General features: G+C 33.1%; 1 protein-coding gene across 1 annotated transcript in view; it reads right to left on the minus strand.

The window, feature by feature from the left end:
* Positions 1–19,863, minus strand: part of LOC126880358 (endoglucanase-like) — a 48,607-nt gene extending 28,744 nt beyond the window's left edge. The window contains exon 1 of the mRNA XM_050644176.1: positions 19,746–19,863. Coding sequence (XP_050500133.1) covers positions 19,746–19,779 — 34 coding nt within the window. The 5' untranslated portion in view covers positions 19,780–19,863. The remainder of the gene's footprint in view (positions 1–19,745) is intronic.
* Between the last annotated feature and the right edge of the window lie 217 nt (positions 19,864–20,080).

Raw genomic sequence — 20,080 nt, forward strand, 5'->3', positions numbered from 1 at the left:
TACAAATGTCACTTTTTCAAAAACATTCAGCATGATGACAAAATAAAATTCGTGAATTCAAAAGGTCTCTGCGTAAATTGCCTAGGTAGGCATAATTCTAAAGATTGTTCATCAAAACATGTATGTACCGTTTGTAAAAGGCGCCATAATACAAATTTGCACATTCTGGCACCAAATAATAATTCGGGTAAACATAATACTTTTTCTACGACCCATAAAAATGAAAGTCCGTCCACTTCTACAAATTCAAACAATTACGAACGCGAACATTCGTCAAATTCAAACTTTCAAGGTCCTTCGTTTCAAGGGCAAGAACCTTTTACAAATTCCTTTTCTGCCTTGTCCGTAAAAAATTTAAACATACTTCTAGCTACGGCCAAAGTAACCATTTTCGACAAAAACGGGAAACCTTTAACGGCCCGATTGTTACTCGATACGGGAAGTCAAAATAGCTTTTGTACCCAGTGTCTCGCTGATAGGCTGGGCTACAAGCCATATGACATATCTCTAAACATTTCTGGCATAGGCCAAAGTAATTCGGTTTCAAAAAAGATGGTCAACATAAAAATGCATTCTAACTATAATAAAAAGTCTTTCAAAATTTCATGTGCCATCTTAGAAAATACTACTTGCAATCTTCCACAGTTCCGCATTCTTACAAAAAAATTACCAATTCCAAGGGACGTTTTTCTCGCCGACGATTCATATCACAAACCTAGTCAGGTAGACATCTTGGTTGGGGCTGATTTGTACTACGACTTAATTCTTCCTGACATAATTCCTCTGGGCCCTAGGCTTCCAGTTTTGCAGGCTTCTCATCTGGGGTACCTAATAGCCGGCGTGATTGCTCCTCACTTGACGGCACCTACAGTAGCAAACAATGCTTCTGGAGATGTTGCTCTACTTTCTACGTGTAGCACGGACGAGCTGCTCACGAAATTCTGGAACATGGAAGAACTTTCTCAAAAACCTATTCTGTCGGAAGCTGACGAGCTGGCCGAACAAATATTTCAAACTACAACAAAGATCCTTGAAAATGGACGCTTTGAAGTAGATATTCCATTAAAAAGTGCACAAGAACACCAATTACTGGGTGATTCATTTTCTATAGCCAAACGGCGTTTTCTTTCACTCGAAAATAAATTCCAAAAAGATAAAAAATTATTTTTCGAGTACAAAAATTTCATTGACACATATATTTCTTTAGGGCATGCTGAATATGTACCTCTTTCGTTCGTAAATGAAAATTCGGACAAAAAATATTTTATTCCACATTTATGTGTCATCAACGAACAAAATAAAAGTACAACTTTGCGTGTCGTCATGGACGCTAGTTGTAAAAGCTCTACAGGAAAAAGTCTGAACGACATTTCATTAAAAGGGTATCAGGTTCAACCCGATTTATTCGACATTCTGGTTCGTTTCAGGCAATACAAATTCATATTTTCCTGTGACATTCAAAAAATGTTTCGACAGACGTGGATCAACAAAGATCAACGCTTTCTACAAAATATTCTATGGAGGGACGATACCCACGATTCTATAAAATGTATTCAATTAAATACTATCACATACGGGACGAATAGCGCCCCGTTTCTTGCGACGAGAGTCTTGCAAGAAATTTCAAATAAAAATAAAGTTCAATTCCCATTGGCCTCGCATTTTCTCGAAAACCAATTCTACGTAGATGATGGTTTATGTGGGTCAAATAATATTCAAGAATTGCTCGAAATACTTCAGCAATTAAATTCTGTTCTAAACCGCCATGGGTTTACTTTACATAAATTCCATTCAAATTCATCCATATTCCTACAACAAATCAACCCAGAACATTCAAAAAATACTACTCAGGAATATGACCTAAATTTCGATTCCACTTCCAGTAAGGTTCTAGGCCTAAAATGGGACCCTGCGGAAGACCAAATAACAATTTCCGTCCCCGAAAATAATTTCTGCCCACCAATAACAAAAAGAAAAATCCTATCTGCGTTAGCGCAATGTTTCGACCCTCTGGGACTCATCAATCCGTTTATTGTTAAAGGCAAAATGCTTATGCAGAAACTCTATCTGCAAAAAATTCACTGGGACACAGAAATTTCGGACAAAACTATTCTAAACGATTGGAACAACTTTCTACAGGACTTGTCACAATTAAAACAATTAAAAATTCCTCGTTTCTATTTTTCTGGAAAAATAATTCTGAAGGTTGAGCTTCATGGATTTGCAGACAGCAGCATGGCAGCTTATGGCGCATGCGTATACCTAAGAACTTTCTATTCGGATGAGACCATCTCTTGTGCATTAGTTTCTTCCAAATCAAGGATAACTCCGTTAAAGACGGTAACACTTCCTAGGCTTGAGCTGTGCGCAATGGTTCTTCTTTCAAAACTTGTTGCAAAAATAATTTCTATCTTTGAAAATCAATCTATAAAATTTCATTCAGTCAGCCTCTGGTCAGACTCCCAAGTAGCTCTGTCGTGGTGTAAAAGTCATCCAAGTCGGTGGTCGGTTTTCGTGGCTCACCGGGTAGCTCTTGTCCAAGAGTTGACTCAAAACTTTACATGGCTTCACATAAAGTCTGCGCAAAATGCCGCAGACCTTCTTTCTCGAGGAATGTCTGGTTCTGAAATTCTCAATAGCGACTTCTGGTGGCAAGGTCCCAAATGCTTGCGAGATAAAAATTTCAATGTTTCCAATCTAGTAAATGACAAAGTTCTCGAAAACCTACCCGAGGAAAGAAAAATAAGCCTCGTGGTAAATTCTAATGTGGAAAATTTCTGGATAAAAATTTTCTCACGTTTCTCAAATATTTCACGCTTAAAACGTACAGTAGCGTACGTATTTCGTTTTATTTCTAATTGTAAAAAACAAAAAATTTCTGAACCTCTTTCTGTTGCGGAGTTAAATTATGCAATGGATTTCATCATCAAGAAAATACAGGGTGATGCATTTTCAAAAGAAATTTCGGCGCTTAAAAATAACAAATTTATTTCGAATAAAAACTTCATGTCACTAAAACCATTTTTAGATTCTTCTAATTTTCTCAGAGTTGGAGGCAGACTTACGAACTGTCCCGACATAGACTATTTGCAAAAACATCCGATACTGCTCCCCTCCAATAATCCTATCGTCAATCTTATCATCAAAAATGAACATCTCAGATTGGGACATGCTGGTGCGCAAACAGTTCTCTCAAATCTTCGTTTGAAATTCTGGGCTCTCAATGGTCTAAAGGAAGCAAAACGAATCATTCGCAACTGCACCATATGTTTCCGATTTTCGTGTGCTCCTGCACAACAGCTTATGGGTAATTTACCTGAAGATAGGTTGTCCATTACAACAAGACCCTTTCAAAAAGTGGGTGTAGATTATGGTGGACCCTTTCTGTTAAAATCTTCTTCACTCCGAAAAGCGCCAAAAATCAAGGCATACATAGCCATTTTCGTGTGCATGGTGACCAAAGCTGTGCACATTGAGGTTGTTTCTGATCTAACAACTTCTTCCTTTCTATTAACACTTAAGAGATTCATTTCCCAACGTGGTAACCCAACCGTCATTTACAGTGACAATGCCACATGTTTTTCTGGTGCAAAAAACCAACTCTATGACTTATACAAATTTTTTCAAAATAAGTCTAATTCTCAAACCATTATGGAATACCTTTCTGAAAATCAAACCTCATGGAAGTTTATCCCCCCTAGATCTCCTCATTGGGCTGGGCTCTGGGAAGCTTCAGTAAAAAGCGCAAAATATCATATGCGTAGGCTAATAGGCTGTTCTTCTTTCACTTTCGAACAGTTTTACACTGTCATGGTTCAAATTGAAGCTGTGATGAATTCAAGGCCTATCTGTTCCATGTCCAGCGACCCTTCAGATTACACCTTTCTCAGTCCTGGGCATTTTATAATTGGCTCCAGCCTGTCAGCGCATCCTGAGCAAAACTTACAAAAAATTCCGGAAAATAAACTATCCATGTTTCAGCAAATTGCAAAAATACAACAAAGTTTCTGGAAAAAGTGGTCTGTTGATTACTTGAACCGGTTACAAAATTCTCCAAAATGGTCCCGACCAAGGGAAAACGTAAAAGTCAATGACTTAGTTCTTCTGCGAGAGGATAATGTACCTCCTCTAAAATGGCCTTTAGCACGGGTAGTTGATACAATGCCCGGGCAAGATGGCAAAGTCAGAGTGGTCAAGTTGAAGACCATCGATGGTCAATTCACAAGGGCAATCTCTAAAAATTCGGTTCTCCCTAATCAAGGTAAAGAAGAGTAGGTTAGACCACAAGGCTCTAACGCCGGGGGGAATGTTGGAGAACTGTATTCTCTACCCAAAATAAATTCTATTTCACCAACAACAAATTTCCGCGCCGCCTCTGTAAAACCATAAATAATTTCATTACGCAGTGCCCGAAGAAAACTTCCAAGAATGTTAATCTCCGCCCTCTCTTTTACCCAAAGCACCCAACGGAAATATTTGTTAACGGGATGAAAGAGCGGGGTGCAACAGTCAGTCAACTATCAACACTCATTAAGAACGTACGCAAAAACCTCTTTTCATTTACGCTTTTTCGAAGAGAATTCTTCACGCCGCATTTAGCAAAAAGCCGGTACAAAGTGTAAATATATGTGTAGTGGCGTCTTTCACGGATAAGTTGTTAACTCAATTGTTCACATGTAAAATTCTATTTCTTGCCTTTTTCAACTTCATTACAGTCATAGCAAAATAGAAAGTGTTTTATTTACATTAACAATTCAACAGGCCAGAATTACAGCATCTTACGGTTCATTAAAAGTTCTCCTCTTAGCTATCGAAGGCTTAGCGACACATTGAACTTACTGCAAGTGCAAAACGCTGGAAAGAGACATTGGAACTACTCCAAACTCTCCATGGAGGAATGTTGAACACCGGCGTCCCTCCAATAGCCATAATAGCGAAGACGATGATGACACTTATAAAAGCCGACACTTATAAAAGATTAGATAAGGAAGCGAAGAGAATAGGGCTACAGATAAACCAGCACAAAACAAAATACATGACGCTAGGGAAGGACGACACAACAAATCGGAAATATCTAATAACACAGAACCATAAATTTGAAACTGTATCCACCTTTAGCTACCTGGGCGCAACAATAGGGAAAACTGGAAAAGAGAGAACAGAGGAAAGAATTCTGAAAGGCAAAAAAGTATATGGAATGAATAGAAATCTGCTGAGAAGCAAGACCCTGAACAAGAGAACCAAGATGAACCTCTATAACACCTTAATAAGACCTGTTGTTACATATGGGATGGAAACAACAACGATTAACAAGAAAGAAGAAGATAGTCTTCTGAAATTTGAAAGAAAAATAATGAGAACAATACTGGGCCACAACATAACAAGAAAGGGAAAAATACGAATGAAAACAAATTCCGAAATTGAAGAAGAATTAAAGAGAGAAAATATAGTCAGATACATAAAATCGCTTCGCTTAGAATGGATAGGACATAATATACAGAGACGCATACAATCAGATATGAGGCGCCCAGAATAATAATGGTCCAACTCCATATTTTTTAAAATTGGCGTTTTGTGTACAGAAGGCTTCGCTTTATGAGTATCTTTCAGAATAAAATTGGCCCAACTCCTAATTATATCTACTGAAGCAGAGATGGCACCACTTGTATCGAAGCCGTCATACAAAAACAAAATATTTCAGTTTAAACGTGGTCTAAGTCATAGGTCTAAGTTTAAGTGTCAGTATAATAACGGTACAAATCCGGAGTTGGCCATTATCACTCTGAATTATCACGCCACTTCGGGGAACGTGTTTTGAACTTGCATGTGTTTTAATTAAAAATTGTAAGTTTTCGTTATGAATTCCGACGACAATGAGGATTATAGTGATTCTGGATCAGAATATCTTCCGAGTTCAGACGGGAATAATGAATATTCATCCGGTGAGTACCTACTCATAACTTAACATAACCTAAAATTAATGCTATTTTAAGGAAAAAAATAGTAGCAAATTGCAATTAACATTTTAGTTATTTAATTAAGAGTACCTAATTAAGTTTATCTTTGCGTAGTTTAGGTGTCAATTGTTTAAATAACATTATTTAAGATATTTTTCTTTTTAATTGCACTAAAACATTGTGTTATTGTTTTAGACTGTGATGAGAGCCTTAGTAATGAACAACTGCTGATGGAACTCACTGCAAATCCGATTTCCATCACTCCTGGTCTAGTACCACAACCAATACCATCAACGAGTACCCAAGCTGACATTCCGGGGACTGTTCAGGGGGAAGCAGTAGTAATTGAAAATGAGCCAGCTGCTGTAGAAGCCGTCGTAAATCAAGGTACTTCTGCCACATCTAGAAAACGAATAAGAAAAGAAAAAGAATGGAAAATACACCAAAGAAAGAAAAGTAGAAATAGTGGGAAAGATTATTTTGCCAACAATGGAATGAGAGTACCCGAAAAGCAGTTTGATAACCCAGATTGTGGTTGTACCAAAAAGTGTTCAGCTTTGTTTACAGAAACTGAGAGAAAAACAATATTTGAGGAGTTTAGTCCTGTCGCCAGGGGGGGTACAACGGCCTCCTGTATTCAGATGGACTTACCCAAGTTTTTTTATGTATTTTGACCCGTAGAACACGAATTTTTTGGGTAACAGTTGATCCGGATGTCGATAAGATTGTTATAAACAAAGAAGTTGAGGAATTACATAACAGCGATTTCTCGCAAAACAAAACATGTTTTTGTATTTTTTGGGCCATTCTAACCAAAAAGTGTTCCTACAAATTTTTTCGTAGGATGCATAGTTTTCGAGATAAACGCGGTGGAACTTTCAAAAAATCGAAAAATTGCAATTTTTGTACCTACCCGAATAACTTTTGATTAAAAAATAAAATAGAAATTCTGCTTACCGCATTTGAAAGTTCAAGTCAAAGTATATCGGTTTTAGTTATTTGCATTGCTAAAAATTTATTATTTTATTGTTAAACAAAAGTATAATGATTTCTCATTTAAAATCGAACGAGTAGATAGAGTAGGTACAAGTGCAAGCGAGGCTATTTCTACGTAGCATGCATGTAAACGCATGTATTAAGCTATTGATTATGTACTATAGAAAGGAACTACAACGTTAACGGGGTTTTATTATTTCATATGGTCAATGAATCTCTATATATGAAAAAACCGCGGAGTGCTACCATTTAAAGGGGTGCGTTTTTGAGAAATGGGTGAATTAGTCCCTGGGCACAGGTTACATTAGGGTGAGTTCTATGCACTTTTGGTACAAACATGTTTGCATAAAAATTGTTCCTGGTTAAATTTCCTATCTAAATATAACTTTTTAAGGTCAAAGATACTTTTTTTTACAAAAATATATTCAAAAGAAAAAGCACAAAGAAACCCAAAAGAAAGAAATTTTGTTCTATGTCCCATAACTTTTGTCCACGGGGATATACGTATAGGCATTGCTTCGCATAAAAAAAACTTACATATTTTCTCTTTAAAGTGATGTTTGGTAGAGGTCATTAGGATTTACAGTTTTCGAAATATGATTTTTGAAAATTCGCCACTCACAGCAATTTTGGGCAATTTTCCTTGTTATTTCGCAAATATTTTTCGGTAACTTTTTTCTACGTAACTTTAGGCATATGTAACGGTGCATGTAGGAGGAATAGAAATCAATTACCTTTAAAATGTTCTACAGTATAATGTTGTACGACTTCTTTTAAAGAGGTTATCTTTTTCAAGATTTTATACTTTTAACGAGTTTTTATATTTTTTACGATTATTTTTTTAAATTTCCCATTAAAACTTTTTTTTCTACATTTAAGTATATATTATACAGGGTGTCCCGAAAAGATTGGTCATAAATTATACCACAGATTCTGGGGTCAAAAATAGGTTGATTGAACCTCACTTACCTATATACAATAGTGCACACAAAAAAAGTTACAGCCCTTTGAAGTTACAAAATGAAAATCGATTTTTTTTCATATATCGAAAACTCTCAGAGATTTTTTATTGAAAATTGACATGTGGCATTTTTACGACAGCAATATCTTAAAAAAAAAATTAAGTAAAATTTGTGCACCCCATACAAATTTTATGGGGGTTTTGTTCCCTTAAACCCCCCCAAACTTTTGTGTACGTTCCAATTAAATTATTATTGTTGCACTATTAGTTAAATACATTATTTTTAAAACTTTTTTGCCTCCTAGTGCTTTTTCGATAAGCCAGTGTTTATCGAGATATTTTGAATATTTGTCGAATCCACCACATATTTGTATATGGTTAAGTACGGTTATAGAGATCTGTTAATAATCTGAAAATTTATTTATAATTTACATTTTTAGGTATATTTTGAAAAAGAAGCTACATCTCGATAAAAGGTGACTTATGAACAAAAGACTAAGAGACAAAAGTTTTAAAAACACTGTGTTTAACTAATGGTACTACAATAATAGTTTAATTGGAACGTACACAAACATTAGGGGGGTTTAAAGGAACAAAACCCCCATAAAATTTTTACGTAAATATATTGAAAAAGAAGCCGCATCTCAATAAAAACTGGCTTATCGAAAAAATACTAAGAGGCAAAAAAGTTTTAAAAACGTTGTGTTTAACTAATGGTACCATAATAATGAATTAATTGGAACGTACACAAAAGTTTGGGGGGGTTTAAGGGAACAAAATCCGCATAAATTTTTTATGGGGTGGACAAATTTCACTATAATTTTGTTTTAAGATGTTCCTGACATAAGAATTATACATGTCCATTTTCAATAAAAAATCTCTAATAGTTTTCGATATATTGAAAAAAATCGATTTTCATTTTGTAACTTCAAAGGGCTGTAACTTTTTTTGTGAGCACATTTGTACTAAGGTAAGTTAGGTTCAATCGAACTATTTTTAACCCCAGAATGTGTGGTATAATTTATGACCATTCTTTTCGGGACACCCTGTATAATAAAAAAGAAATCTTATTCTGTTTACTTTAAAATGATGTATTATAAAACATTCTAGGATTATTGTTGAATAAGATATGCTTTTTCAAAATGTAATAAGTAGGTACTTGCAACGCTTTTTGATTTTAAGATTATTTTTTAAATTTCTCATTATAACTTTTTTATGTGATTGTGTGTTATGATTGAATCTGATTTTTTAAAGGTAATACTTTTAATCCACTTGACTCTGCCGGGCAAACTTCAAAATATGGATTAATACCAATATTTACTATCAAAGCTCCTGCACCACAAGCTTTGCTTGAAAAAATAGCATGTAAATGTAGCAAAGGATGTACAAAAAACTGCGGTTGTAGGAGATATGAATTAGTTGTTCAATATTCTGCAAAGGATGCATCAGCATGGGTACTAATTGTGGAAAATCTAAGATAACTGAGGTGTCAGAGGAAGATATTGAAGCTAATGCTAACAAAGAGATGGACTTTGATTTTGAAAATTTTGTAAATGTCAACGTTTAAATAATTTTAACTAAAGTGATGTTTTCTAAGACTAATGTTTATGTAATTTTTGTAAAATAAATAATTTTAAATAATCCAGGTAAAAAAATATCAAAGAATCACTCTGTTTCCATTATTTAAATATAGATGGTACACCATTTTAAAGAACAGAAAGTAAGCCCTCTTTATTGAGCAATATAATATAGTATATTCATGTACAAGAAAAAAAATGTATAATGAGAAATTTAAAAAATAATCCTAAAATCAAAAATAATCCTAGAATTTTTTGTAATACACCATTTTAAAGTAAACAAAATGAACTTTTTTTATTATATAATATAATATATACCTAAATGTAGAAAAAAAAAGTTATAATGAGAAATTTCAAAAATAATCATAAAAAATGTAAAAAATATTTTTTATATTAGGTATTAGTATATATAAGGTATAATATATTAGGTATATAGTATGTATACTATAATATTATATTATAATATATTATATATTATCTAATAATATTATTTTATTTTTATATTATATTATAAAAAATCGTTAAAAGTATAAAACCTTGAAAAACCATAATCATTTTAAAAAAAAGTCGTACAACATTATACAGTAGACCATTTTAAAGGTAATTGATTTCTATTCCTGTTACGTGTACCATTGCATATAAAGTCGGAAAAATAAAAGAATACCCATGAACGAACATATAAAACACGCTGTATTTTCCTGTCACCGTGTCACAAAGAAAATTGTCCAGTGCAAGTACATGTAAGAATAATTATTACATGTACTTGCGTTGGCCAATTTTTTATGTGACACGGTGACAGGAAAATACAGCGTGTTTTATATGTTCGTTCATGGGTATTCTTTCATTTTTCCTACTGTACATAAAGTTACGTAGAAAAAAGTTACAGAACAATATGTGCGAAATAACAAGGACAATTGCCCAAAATTGCTGTGAGTGGAGAACTTTGAAAAATCATATTTCGAAAACCATAAATCCTAATTACCTATACTAAACAATATTTTAAAGAATAAATATCTAGGTTTTTTTTTCTGTAAAGCAATGTCTATACCTATATCCTCGTGGACAAAAGTTATGGGACAAAAAACAAAATTTCTTTCTTTTGGATTTCTTTGTGCTTTTTCTTTTGAATATATTTTTGTAAACAACAGTATCATTCACTGTAAAAAGTGATATTTAGATAGGAAATTTAACCAGGAACAATTTTTATGTAGATATGTTTGTACCAAAAGTGCATAGAACTCACTCTAATGTAACCTGTGCCCAGGGACTAATTCACCCATTTCTCAAAAACGCACCCCTTTAAATGGTGGCACTCCGCGGTTTTTTCATATATAGATGTCCATTGCTCATATGAAATAATAAAACCCTGTTAACGTTGTAGTTCCTTTTAGCTATCTTATTTTGAATATAATCAATAGCCTATATTAGGCACGAGAAACACTATGTGTTTATAGCTTTTTTTAGCAATAAACACATAAATTTTTAGCAATGTATATATTCGAAACCGATAGAATTTGACTTGAACTTTCAAATGCGGTAAGTAGAATTGCTATTTTATTTTTTAATCAAAAGTTATTCGGGTTCAAAAATTGCAATTTTTCGATTTTTTGAAAGTTCAACCGCGTTTATCTCGAAAATTGTGCATCCTACGAAAAAACTTGTAGGAACATTTTTTGGTTAGAATGGCCCAAAAAATACAAAAACAGGTTTTGTTTTGCGAGAAATCGCTGTTATGTAATTCCTCAACTTCTTTGTTTATAACAATCTTATCGACATCCGGATCAACTGTGTTATCCAAAAAATTCGTGTTCTACGGGCCAAAATACATAATAAAAACTTGGGTAAGTCCATCTGAATACAGAAGGCCGTTGTACCCCCCCCCCCCGGCGACAGGACTAGTTTTGGAAACTTGGAAATTATGTTGAACAGAATCTATATCTCTATGGCCTGGTAAAATCGAGTACTGTAAACCGTAAACGTCCAAAAGATGGCTCTGGTGTTAACAGCAAGTATTTCACTACTTATTGAAATATAATACGAAAACACAGAAGGTATGCAAGAAATATTTCCTTGCTACGTTTAAAATAAATAACGGACGCCTATATAGATGCATATCTAAAGCTGTAACATCTGAATGTAAAGAACGGCGTGGTGTATCAAGTTCGAGACAACTAGACGACTCAGACATCGTAGAACACACCGATATGTTTCCTGCATATCAGAGTCACTATTCGAGATTGAAAAACCCTCATCGAAAATATTTAAACAGCAATCTTACAGTAAAAAAGATGTACGATCTCTATAAAGAAAAATGTGACACAGAGAATAGGGAACCGAAGAAATTAAAGTACTACCACCACGTCTTCAACAGTAAATTTAACTTGCACTTGAAACCGCCCCACCGAGATACCGGCAAGTTACGTGATGAATTTGAACTGAAAATCAAATCCACACCAGAAGAACAACTCAAGAAAGGATTACTACTACAGAAAGATCTACATGAAAGGAAAGCAGATGCTGCCAGAGAGAGTTTAAACGTTTAAAGAATGATTCAAAGAAAATAGATGAAGCCTATGTGATTACATTTGACTTACAGAAAGCGCTACCCTACCCAAAATTAACTACTTCAGTAGCCTATTATAAGAAGAATTTGTACATATACAATTTTGGCATACATTGCATAAACAATAAAACAGGATACATGCATGTATGGGACGAAACTGAAGGTGGTCGTGGATCGCAAGATATTGCATCATGTTTAGTGAAACACCTAAAGCAAGAAGGTTCTTCTTATGAGCATGTAATTGCGTATTCTGATTCGTGTACGGGTCAAAACCGTAACATTAAAACAAGCCTATCGTTGTTAAAACTTGTACAAGATCCAGACGTAAGAACTAAAATAATAGATTTGAAGTTCCTAGTTTTTGGTCACTCCTACTTGCCGAATGATGGAGAATTTGGTATTATAGAGAGTGCTAGCAGAAAACACTCTTATTTACAGCCCTCAGGAATGGATACAAATAATACAAAATGCTAAAAGCAAGCAACCTCACTTTGTCGTCACTGAAATGCAGCGAGAAGAATTTTTAAGCACAGAAATGTTGGAAAACGAAGTAACAAACAGAAAGAAGACTATCTGCGGTTATAAATTCAATTGGTTAAAAATTCGATGGCTCCGTTTTCAACGAGATCGTCAGCAACAGTTCCAGTTTAAAGAAACATTGAACGTATAGCATTACGCTATAATTACTATTTCTGCTAATTTTATTTTTTCTTAATTTTTAATTATTATTTCTCAAAATCGAAACGACGTTAGTCATTCAAAAGTCACATGTAAATAAAAACGGAATGTATCCTTAACCATCTGTTTTTCGTTTGTGCGGTTTAACAAACTTAACCCTCATAAATTAAGTACTATATCAGACAACTGTGTCAACAACTCACTAATGCAACCAAGGGCGTTTTCTTAAAACTGCAAAAGTATATACGCCAGACCTAAATGATTTATTGTCATCTGGTCAGAGGGAAGAAGCATCAACAGATTATCGTTGTGGTTTTCTTTTTAGTCATGACACAGCTGGTAAACGATACACACACCAATCGTCGGCCCTTTTCAGAAACCAAGCGCAATACCTTTTGTTATTTTACCAAAATAAATAAAAATATTTATCGTTCGTTTTGTTACATTCATTTCAATCAATTCCGTCAACATCACCACCGGAATAAACGAATGCATGGAGTTTTACACGGTGGATATTTCCAAAAAGAGATGCGGTAGACCCATGAAAAATCTGTGCAACGTACAGCAAGGTCCTCTGTATCCATCCAGAAGAGCACTCACTGATGCAAAAAAAGAGACATGTTAGACTTATTACCTTACATACCTCCGATCTTTCATCACTACTACTGAAATCTGCCGACGCAGATAGCAACACGGTCTTCAACAGCTATTAATGAAGAAAATCGCCCTTCAGCTGACGAGAATATCTTTCTATCGTAATTATACGTATAGAAAGTTCTTCAAATAAATAATTCTTTGTATTACTGTGCTTTATTATAACATATTATTGTGTTTTCAATTTATCAATCAAAGGCAAAAAAAATTAAATTAAATTTTTTTTTAAATAACGCGGGCACATAAATTTGATACACCCTGTATATTGATCTGTAAATATTTATTAGAATTTAGTTTGGATGTAAGTAGATTTCTCTTTTAATGAGCTTTCCGATGAACCATTAAAGACTTTTGTGAATAATTAAAGTGAAAAGGACGATGTATTTAGTTTTAAAATGGAAAAAGATTGTTTATTACGGGAACTATAGAATCTACAGGTAGAAGTAATTATCATTTTCTAGAAAAATGGTTTAAAAGAAAGTTTGGAATTTTAATATCTTTTCTCACAATAAAACACTGAAAAACGTTTGTTTTTCTATACTTCCACAAAATTTATTACAACTATGTTATTACTACAGCTGTTTCGGCAAAGTGCCTTTCTCAAGTGATATATTTTACAATGTGTTTGCCTTTTTAAGTCTTTAACTGACTTTTACAGCTCCGTCATATAAACTTTCAAAAAAACTGTTAGATATTATTACAGAATACACTAAATTTTCACCTAAATTCACCGTAAAAAATACACTAGAACTAGTTAATAAAGTACAACATTTTCAATTGCCCAACAACTCCAGACTAATTTCATTTGACGTAAAAAATCTTTTTCCTAGTGTTCCTCCTACAGAAACTTTTGTTTTAGTTAAAAACCTTTTAAACCATAATAGTACAAATCCGATCATTGCATCTGAAATTTTACACCTTCTTGAAATTTGCATAAATCAAGACTATTTTGAATTCAATAATCAAATTTACACAAACAACAGTGCAGGACTTATTATGGGTAATCCTCTAAGCCCATTACTATCAGATATATTTATGAACCAACTTGAAACAACAATTTCTAAACACCCCTTATTTAAACAGTTCTTATATTGGTGGAGATACGTGGATGACATACTAGTCTGCTTTACAGGAACTAACAGACAACTTGACCAATTTCTATCATACATTAATTCACTTCATAGTAATATTGAGTTCACAATAGAAACAGAACAGAATAATTCCATAAACTTTCTAGATGTAACGATTACCAGACTACACAACAAACATGAGTTCTCCGTATATCATAAACCTACCCATACTGACACAACTATACACAATTCATCATCCCATCCTACACAACACAAATTAGCAGCCTACCATAGCATGATACATAGACTGACAGAAATTCCTATGACAAAAAATAACTTCGAGACAGAACTAAATATCATTAGACAAATAGCAGTAAACAATGGCTATAACGAACAAACAGTTAACAACATTTTAAACCAAAAACTCCATAAGAAAGCCTTGAAATTAGTGTATCCACCACCACAGAAAGAACCCAGTACCTTCTGCTCTCTCACATATACTGGCAAAATAACAACAAAAATAGCCAGATACATAAAAAAGAAAGGAATAACACCAGCTTTCAGAACTAACAACAACTTAAGCAAACATATTAAAAACAATAAAAGCCGAAAGAGAAAGCAACTACAGAGTGGTGTGTACAAACTAACTTGTGGTGACTGTCCGAAAACTTACATCGGTCAAACTGGCAGAACTTTTGACAAACGGATAGCAGAACACAAAAGGGCTTTCAACAATAGAAAAACAGACACTTCTACATACGCACTTCACCTTCTAGATCATAATCATTCTTTCAATGAAGAGTTTCAAATTCTACATATTCAAAATAAAGGCCTTAAGCTATCACTTTTAGAATCAATGGAAATTAATAAATTGAAAAATACAGATATAATTCTGAATGACCAACTCGAGACAAACAGCTCCCCACTCCTCAACCTCTTCAGTTAAAGACTTAAAAAGGCAAACACATTGTAAAATATATCACTTGAGAAAGGCACTTTGCCGAAACAGCTGTAGTAATAACATAGTTGTAATAAATTTTGTGGAAGTATAGAAAAACAAACGTTTTTCAGTGTTTTATTGTGAGATAAAATGAACTTCCATCAAGTAACGGTCGAATCCATCAATTATTTAATATCTTTGTTTCAACCCGAGTAAATGTTGTAGGGTTCCCCGAAAGTAATTAGGATGGTCGAAATAATTTTGAAAATGACTGTTTGTTTGTCGAATGGAAAAGAGAAATGTTTCTGATTATTGGCAATTTGGAAGGGGAAAAGTGGTTTGAATGTTGAGTGAATTTGAAAAAGAAGGCAGTATGTTTTTGGCATCGCTGAGGAGCAGTCGACGTTTTCGTGGATAAGTAGTTAGCAAGTACCAGTGTTTGTTTGATAGTGGAGAATAGTGCTGAAAAGTGGAACGAGAGACAGATCAAATTGAGACGAAATACCTCTTTGATTCTGTATTATTGTGAGAAGGAGAGCAGAGAATTTTTGGAGTTTGTGTGAATCGAGTACTGGTCAAAAGAGGCTTTGGCTCGTTGGAGAATTGGTGCTGGTATGCTGATAGTTTTGAAGCTGGAGAACTGAGAGGGCTTTGATGAGTAGCCTTTAACATAGTCAACGAGGGAGAGCTGTTTTGGGTCACGAGAAGACATCAGAGTGAGTGAAGAAAAAGGTCAGTCAATTTATGTGAAAGATATTTTTATGTTCGGAAACTAAAATTTTGACTAAAAAGCGTAGGAATTAAAATTCCAATATTTCAAAAAGTAAATAGGAAGTATAGCTAATCTTGCGAATACATAATTTGGTTTTGTTTATTTTTTTGTACCAAAGTCATCGGGAACAAACCGATAAATTGTTTTTTTTTAACTAGAATAAATTTAAGTGGTAAAAATTTAATTCGGACATATGTGTCCACAGGTTTTAGATTTGATAGATTTTTAGAGTATTGGTTTTGATAAATAAAAGACAATTCTGTATGTTTATTTTATATTTTGCTTTATTTCTTTTTTCCTATTTTACCCCGATTAGGATCAACAAAGAGATACTGAAACCACGAGAGAAGATAAGTATAACGTAAGATAATTTAGACATTTTTTAATATTATAAAAAGGCACCCTGAGATTATTTTATTCATTTTTTATGTATGATTTGCGACAATTAAATAATTAATCAAATAAATAATAATTAATATAAAATTAATAAGAAGCAGATCATAACAATATGTATATGCAATATCACAGTTAGATATTTTTAAAATGCAGAAATTATTAACAATGACAATAATTAAACCTCATCCAAATTTTGTTACATATTTTTAGGATAAGAAAAAAGTCCAATTTTATTTTTTCAAACACAACTTAAACTCAGTATTCAAGCAATATTTCAATATTTTGTGTCATTGTTCTAAAACTAAACATCTAATATTAATTAAAATCCAATTACGGTATATATGTGATATTTCTAGAATTAACTATAACTGATTTCACAAAACCTTCAATATCTCAGTTTCAACTTTTGTGGAGTTGGACCATTGTTATTCAGGGCGCCTCAGATGTTGAGAAGGATAACTAACTGGACACCACTATGGCCCAGGTGTAGAGGAAGACCCAGAAGAAGATGGCTGGATGATGTAGAAGAAGACATAAGAGCAGTGAATGTGAAAGACTGGAAAGTTCAGTGCAAGGAGAGGAAGAAATGGAAAAAAGTCACGAGAACAGCAAAGACACACAGCAAGCTATAAAATGACAGAGGGATAATCCACCTCACCCAAGAATAGGATTTTAAACGCCATGGCGTTAGCTATAATCCCTAGGGATTGTAATTCTTAATGAATGAATGAATGAATCTTATTAGTGCAGTCACTGAAAGTGGACATGAGCTATTACCTCCGATTTCGTTGAACCTCCATCGATTTGCATGAAAATTGGTGAGTGGTTAGAGGATATCTCAAGGAACAAATGTGACATGGTGCCAACCTGCGCTTATACCCTGGGGGTGGATGCCACCCCTCATCGGGGGTGAAAATTATTTTATTAGGAATAACCCCACAATTCGATAGAGGGACAAATTATAAGCAAAATTTGTTATATAAAGTTATTAAAATAAATCAAAACTTTTTGAGTTACTAAAGATCAAAAATTTTGATTTTTCTTGACAAAATGCATGTTTTTAACCGATTTTTCATAAATAACTCAAAAACTATAAGTTTTTACAAAAAAGTTATTATTATCCAAATTGAGGCCAATAAAAAATCAAATAAACTCCTGACTAGAAAAACCTTTCAATGTTAACTAAAAGTGAGTTACAGGTAATTGAATGTATATTTCTTTCGTCGAGTACCCAAATCTAAGTATTCAAGCTTAAATACGGAGAAAACGAAGCATTTTATAACATAAACCTATTAAGAGGAAACAATAGCGATCAACAGGTAGGAAAAACGCGTTCCAAGATTGCGGCTGTAATTTTGAATATTTTTTCGAGATATTTGGCACACGTATTCGTAATATAATAAAGAATGGCGGTACAGAGCCCAATTTAAAAAATATATTAATATGTGGAAATTACTCTGTAATTAAATACAATATTAAAAAAACGAGCCTGTACCGCCATTAAGAAGAACAAAAAAATACACTTTCTTCAAATAAACTTTTTTATCCGATGCCTAGATTTTGTGTCATTTTGGAACCACTAAAATTTTTTATTTCATTAGTAGTTCCAAAATGACACAAAATCTAGGCGTCGGATAAAAAAGTTTATTTGAAGAAAGTGTATTTTTTTGTTCTTCTTAATGGCGGTACAGGCTCGTTTTTTTAATATTTCATTTAATTACAGAGTAATTTCCACATATTAATATATTTTTCAAATTGGGCTCTGTACCGCCATTCTTTATTATATTACGAATACGTGTGCCAAATATCTCGAAAAAATATTCAAAATTACAGCCGCAATCTTGGAACGCATTTTCGCTACCTGTTGATCGCTACTGTTTCACCTTAAACATTTGTCAAAGTTTTTAGAAACATATATTAAATAAGCCATCGAAGAAGTTGATAGCATTAAAATGTATGCACCAAAAATTTTTCAAAATTTATCTTTTTTCCAAAAAATGATATTTTTTGTAAATAACTCCGTTAATTTTTAAGATATCAGGTTTTCCTAAAAACTAGCTAAAAGCTGATTCTAAGAGCTATTAAAAAACGTCGAATGTAGACTTTAAAAATAAAAGGTTAAATGGCTCCGGTTACATGGTTCTCGCAGCAAAATTGAAATTTTAAACGTTTCTATCTCGGTTATTTTTTACTCTACGGAAATAGTAAAATGGATAAAGTATTTGGAGCAGAAAAACTAAAATTTAGTTAGATGTCATTTTTTACGTATCTTGAGTATTTTTGCAGTTATTATCAAAAGAAAATGAAAAGTACGATAATTTTAAAAATTATGATTTTTTTAAATTATTTGAAAATGTCAAAATTGTTGAAATCATTAACTATGTTAACCGTAAGAAATTCTTGTGAGGATTACTACAAATTTTAATTTGTGTGGAAATGGCGTATGTTTTATTTTTCACATTTTCCTAAAAAATCGAAAGGGTTCTTTTATTTTCGTCATTACTTGCTTAATTTTGATGCTATTAACTTATGTTGGAGCTCATTTGATAGGTATTCCGAAGTACTTTGACAAGTGTTTAACAAGTATATTCTATAAAATGCATCGCTTTCCCGTTATGTAAGCTTGGATACTTTGAGTACTCGTCGAAAAAAATATACATTCAATTATCTATAACTCACTTTGAAATACCATTAGTTTAATTCGTTTAGTGCGGAGTGTATTAAATTTTTTATTGTCTTTAATTTTCGTAATAACAACTTTTTTACAAAAGCTTATAGTTTTTGAGTAATACGTGAAAAACAGCTTTAAAACATGCATTAAAAAAAGAATAAAATCTTTGATAACTCAAAAAGTATTGATTTATGTTAATAACTTTATATAACAAATTTTGCTTAGAAGTTGCCCCTCTACCGATTTCTGGTATTATTTTTAATAAAAAAAATTTCGCCCCCGAGAAGGGGTGGCATCTACCCTCAGGGTAAAAGCGCAAGTTGGCATCATGTCACCTTTGTTCCTTGAAGTATCTTCTAATTACACACCAATTCTCATGAAAATCGATGAAGGTTCTACGAAATCGGAGGTGAAAACCTTCAGCGACTCCACTATATATTTCAATAAAAATTAAAGAGTCTTTCACAATGGATGCGAAGATAATATTTAGGTATTTAAAAACTAACTTACCAAAGGCTAGCAAAGAGAATATAATAAAAATCATCGCTTGAATAAAAAATGTACGTAATAGTGTAATTTTTTTTCTGTTATCGAATAAATAGGGTATCTTATCTTAAACCTAGTTTAATTTTTATTACAAAAAACAAACAAAAAGATAAATAGATACTTCTTAGTCCACCTTAAGAGTTTTTTTCTGAAATTTATATTAAAATATTACGCACTTATTACGTCATTATTGTTATCCCGTCAATATTAAAAAATCGATAAAAAACGTGTATCGGCATACTTTATCACATTTAATCCTATTTCTTTAAATTAAGTGTAAGAACAAATAATAGAAAAAA

The sequence above is a fragment of the Diabrotica virgifera genome, chromosome 2, assembly GCF_917563875.1.
Source record: "Diabrotica virgifera virgifera chromosome 2, PGI_DIABVI_V3a".
Lineage (NCBI taxonomy): Eukaryota > Metazoa > Arthropoda > Insecta > Coleoptera > Chrysomelidae > Diabrotica > Diabrotica virgifera.